This window comes from Morone saxatilis, unplaced genomic scaffold (genome assembly GCF_004916995.1).
Source record: "Morone saxatilis isolate NCDOM2014 unplaced genomic scaffold, NCSU_SB_2.0 Contig21, whole genome shotgun sequence".
NCBI lineage: Eukaryota > Metazoa > Chordata > Actinopteri > Moronidae > Morone > Morone saxatilis.
In genome coordinates this window covers 11019425-11024810 of record NW_023339774.1, presented here as the reverse complement: position 1 = coordinate 11024810, position 5386 = coordinate 11019425, and the positions used below count along the sequence as shown (strand labels likewise).

At 38.3% G+C, this 5386-nt stretch overlaps 1 protein-coding gene across 1 annotated transcript in view; it reads left to right on the top strand.

The window, feature by feature from the left end:
* Positions 1-4715, top strand: part of gnaz (guanine nucleotide binding protein (G protein), alpha z polypeptide) — a 29579-nt gene extending 24864 nt beyond the window's left edge. The window contains exon 4 of the mRNA XM_035668304.1: positions 4521-4715. Within this exon, the coding sequence (XP_035524197.1) occupies positions 4521-4715 (195 nt within the window). The remainder of the gene's footprint in view (positions 1-4520) is intronic.
* The last annotated feature ends 671 nt before the right edge of the window (positions 4716-5386 follow it).

Genomic DNA, 5386 nt, shown 5'->3' with positions numbered 1-5386 from the left:
ACACACACACACAAATACACACCGACACACATTCTTATGTTGCTCACACACAAGACCCTAGGATTGACAGTCAAGCACTTGTTTGACAAGGCAACACTGGAAATTTTAGACAGCTACCCCTACCTGCCTGCCAAACCTGAGGTAGTAGGTCTGTACTGGTGGTTTTCGGTTACGTTTGTCTACTGTATTTTATTTGCCAGAGTCAATTAATGCTGCTTTACAAGAAGAATTTTGACAAAATCAATGTTCTCTTTTGGATTTTCACCTTAACAACGGTAACCAGTGAGTGCACCTGATGAGAAGTGGGGAGAGCCTGTATTTCTGAGGAAAAAAAAAAAATGTCAGTAGACATGATGTCACAGGGTTTCTGCCTAAAAGAGGAAACTGCCACAGTGTAAAGCTGAAGTGAAATAAGTTTTCTACACACTATTTCTGTTTTGCCCCTTCGAATATCTAATGTTGTTCTTTTCCCCCTCTTTCTTTTATCTTTTGTGCTTTAAAAAAAAAAAGAATATGTCTCTCAAACCTGCCTTTTATAGCAGGTCACTGACTTATAATACCAGGAGAGTGTTATGCTCTGTAGAGTCAAAAGTATTCTTTATGATCATTCCAGTTTCCAGCAAGAGACAACAAAAACAGTGCCAAGATCAATTTGTAAATAAAACCAGATCCCATCCATTATGTTATTTTTTGTTTTGTTTTGTTTTGTTTTCTTTTTATGGACAAATACATTAAAACATGCATGGTTTTGTTACTTTGGGATACTAATATATTTTCTTTGGGATTATGTTCTTCTTTTCTTAGGTTTAAATAATATATTCCCAAAAATATATATAAAAGTCAAACACTGTGTACGATTGTACAGTTGTCAGAGAGGAATTTATTGAAAAGAGTTATATCAATATAATAACTGATGATGATGAAAACGATGACGATAATGATGATAGTGGTGACGACGATTACAAAGATGACAAGGAAAATTTCACTACAAAGTTAGCATGAGAGGTTAAAGTGGATCAAAGGAGAACAAGACTGTAGAAAAAAAATGAAAATGAAGAAGCAAACCTTGAAAGTTCAATCTTCCTTGCATTATCTAAGTGGAAATTGTTAAACAGCCAGTCAGTATGATGTGTAAATATACTGTAAGGTACACTCTTTGTTTAAACAAATGAAAATAAAGGTTGAGTTGGGTTACTGCGAGTGAGATAAAGAGAGAGCGAGAGAAAGAGAAGGAGGAAAACCCCACTCCACTCCTCCTCTTACCCTTTCTTTTCAGTTTAGAGTGTGATGTGCAAACAACTCAGCTAAGGGCTTCAGGCTTGACTTTACAGGATGTCCACCTCAACAAAAGACAAAACAATTAAAAAAAAGAAATATAAAAAGGACAATAACTATGAATAAAACAACTTATGCAAATTTCCATGGTGTAGTAAATGTGTTTTTGGGTGGTGGTTGTGTCAAAAGTGCTTTTAATGTGTTTGGGATGGGAATTTTCATAGATGATGGCCCTCCATGCCTCCAGTCTTTCATAATTATGCTGCACCAAATTATTTGTGACGTGGAATAGAACATACTGTCCAAAACCCTTGTTTCCATCCTCAGTGTCCAAAATAATGGCATAAAAAGTGTTTGTCCTCGCCATACAATGTAGCCGCTGGGGCAAGAATAATTCGGACATAAAGTATGCAATTAAATTACTCCTGAATGAACTTGGCCTATGTGTGATGGGGTGACAGCGTACAGTGCCATACAGATTCCACTCTAATTAGTGTATAAACCCCAGCTGACCCCAAGTGTCTGCTGATGGGTCTGTCCCCAAATAAATATACCTTCTGTTTAGCAATTTCTAGTTAAAGAGTTCAATATTGCAAAAGTAACGTGATTTTGTTCAATGCAATATTTATGCGGTGAGGTTTTGGCAAACCTGAACCAATGCCTATAAACTGAGAAACTGTTAACTCTTACACTCAATATGTGTCCTCTGAAAGACATTTAGGCAAGAAATGACACAATAGTTGTGAGGAAACCTGTATCAAGAGGATGTATCTACCACGCAGGCAATCCTTTCTTTTAACGCTCATGTGGTATTAATATTTTTTGGAGTTTAAACATTATTTAAATATTGATAATGCTTTCAGTTCGTCAGACTGGGGACCATACATAAAACATTACAGTACTGTGTGGCTGATGGTTTTAAAAATGATTTTTTTATTAATCTTTTACTTATTTTAGCTCGATTTACATCACTGTGTGAAAAATGTCTTCAGGTCATGGGTGTATTCTTTTGTGAATTGATTTAAGCAACAGTGGGAATTTGTTTGAGAGATGAACATAAATAAAATCCACTGCTGAGAAGGGAGAGTTCTGCTGAAATCATGCCTTGTGACTGTCATGTGGTAGGAGATGGTGCCAACCATAAAAATGACTGAGTTACAGAATGGAAGAGTAGCTGATAAAAAAAAATCAAAGAAGGTATAGAAATGTTCCCTATCTATTTATTCAATTGAATCAGGAAGTAACTTGAAGTGAAATTTTAAGTAGAAATGGTAAACTGGTGGGGGCCTGGGGTTTTTCTCAGGAAGGTTTTATCACAAGGTGGTGCTAAGCAGTTGATGTTGAAGTAATAAACTGGAAATTCACTGCCTGGGAAACATTTACAGCGGCCACTTACTGAAAGTCTAGTTACTCTAGGTGAATTTTCTCCAACACAAACAGCATTACTAATACTGCAAATGCAGAAGTACAAATGCACTAGATTGCCAAATCAAAGAAACACTGTCAGTTACACATTATAAGAGCTATAATACTAAAATTGAACTTTAACCGTTGAGTCTCAATATTCAGTATTAGAATTTCAGCTAGAAAGTTGTACAAAATCATAGAAAGAGAGGACCTCATCTTGATATAATCTACACTGAGCACACAATATTCAAATGTGTACGACTGGAATACCATTAAACCCTATGAAGCAGCTGGACTGCGTTAGAATCCTGCTCGCCAGGTACAGTGGTACAGTTAGGGTTGGGTATCGAACTCTGTAGTAGGGATATTATTAAGGGGTATTAATGGATACCGAATTACCCTCGATCAATCAGTGCCAAATTCTGGTACCTGAGAGTGCATCTGGGTAAGAGAGTAAATTAGAGTAGAGAGACAAAGAGAGAATGAGAGTAAGGTTACGTTGCCCCTGCAGCTTTTTCCAGTCACAGTGAGTCAGGGCTCGCAGACTTTATGATGCAAAATGCAAAGCTGGCCAGGAGAACATGTCCAAACTGAGGAAACAACAGGTCAAACATAAAATATATCCAAAATCTGAAGAGAAGGTTCTGTATAACAAACCATCTGCTGCAGTCAGGTAATTTAATCTTACCTGGTTTATGGCTGAAGGCAATTATAAAAGCAAAGAAGTTTGTATACTTGACACTGATCTGCAGACAAATCGACAACTTACATTGTCACTGAGAAGATTTGCACGTATAGTAGGGGTAAAAAAAAAAAAAGCAAAAGTACAACATATACTACTGTAACACATAATATGGCAGAACCGAGGGAAATGCAGATAAGAGTAAAAGTATCATGTGTCTTGTTTCATACTGAATTATGCAGTGTGTCCTGATATGCAATCCAGGTGCCAGGATTGAGCCATGTTCATTAACAGGTTAAGAATCAGTAAATCAGGAGCAGGTTTGTAAATTTGGATTGGTCTATCTTAAATCTTTATCCAAGTTCATTTACAGCAATATCTCTGAAAGGTTGCCATAACATTTAGGACCCCTACTCCTGTCTTTACTTTTATATTTTGGAAATTTCAAAAGAGCTTTGTCCATAGATGTAAGATTTAAACTGGGGCCATGCCAAACTCAGATTTGTCATCAGCATTGAGACATCCAATAACTAATAAGGAAAAGGGATTGAGGGAATTTCTAAAAATGTAAGTAGTTCACAAACAACCATGGGCACAAATATAAATTCTTGGCCCAATGATGACAGTTCTGAAACAATAAATATCTATAATCCCTGGCATGTTCCACGGCCATGTCTATTTCTAGGCCTCCTGAATCATTCGTTCAACGTTTTTTAAGAAAAAAAAAAGAGAATAGAAGAAGGCCCTTGCCACTAGCCTCTCTTGACCCTTTCCGTGTTGTTGACCAGTGCTTATTTCCCTCTCCACACCCCTCTATAAGATCTCTTCTAAACTGGTTGTCCTCACATCACCACTATCTTTTTCTCTGCTTCCATCTTTCCTCAGCTCCCCTCTATTTACTCCCTCCAGATGACTCCTTCCTGTGTCTCCTCAGTGACCTCAACATTTATACCTGCCCTCTTATCCCCTCTGGCTCTTTTCCCCTTTCCTCTAAGCTTGTCTATCTGTTCCCACCTGCTCCTTGGCTGCAAACCAGCTGTGAAACAAATGGACAAGCCTTCAGGCAGCTGGGAGAAAATTCCTTAAGTCTGGCTTTCTCTGAGGAGTTTTAGTATCTCATCTCCTCTTTCTCTACTGGCAAATTTATGACTTCCAGTCTCCTGCTTCTGACCCACAGAAGCTCATCGCTATCCTCTCCTCTCGTCTCAGCGCTCCTCCTTCTCCTTCCACGGAGATGGTGATGACAGCAGAGGCTCATCTTCCAGGCTACCCTCTGGTCACTGTCTCCTCCTCTGACCCCTCTAACATGAGCTTAATGTTTCCCCTCAACCCATCCTTAATGAAGTCCTAAAAAGATTCCCATGAGCAGACTTAACTTCTGCCCTCTTGAACCCTTCTCCCCCTCCCGGACCATCGCCGCTGATCTGCTCTACTTCCTGACTGATATCATCAACCCCTCCCTGACATCTGGCTGTGAACCATCTGTCTTGAGTCAGATAGAGCCACTGCTCTCGTCTCGAAACCTTCTCTTGACCCGTCTGACATCCATTAGACACCGCTGTCAAGCCCTTCTTCGGCAGTCCTTGGTAATTGCTGTGTGCAGTTTTATCCATACAGAAACTGGCCTTGTATCTAATGCAGCCATTATTAGTCCGATGAAAGACTAAGATATGAAATATTACCAAATATTGAATTATTTTTATTTAAATTATGTTAATTTCTTACTGTGAGAGTCCAGATTAGTGCCTTTTTTTTAAGGTAATCTATAAAAGCCTGTGACATACAGCCAATGAGCTGTTCACAACAGAATTACCATCACATGCCTCTGAAGTGTAATCAATATTATATCGGCAATTTAAGAGCAATATGGAAAATGTTTTATTTAATTTGCTAAAAAATAGGTTAAAGAATTAACTATTAAAAACCTTACACTGTATCATTTCTCTGAAAACTACAAGACTAAAAGTCTACAGCCACGCTCAGCAGTTCTGTAAGCACAAGGCTGCTTTGAGCTAAATGCTA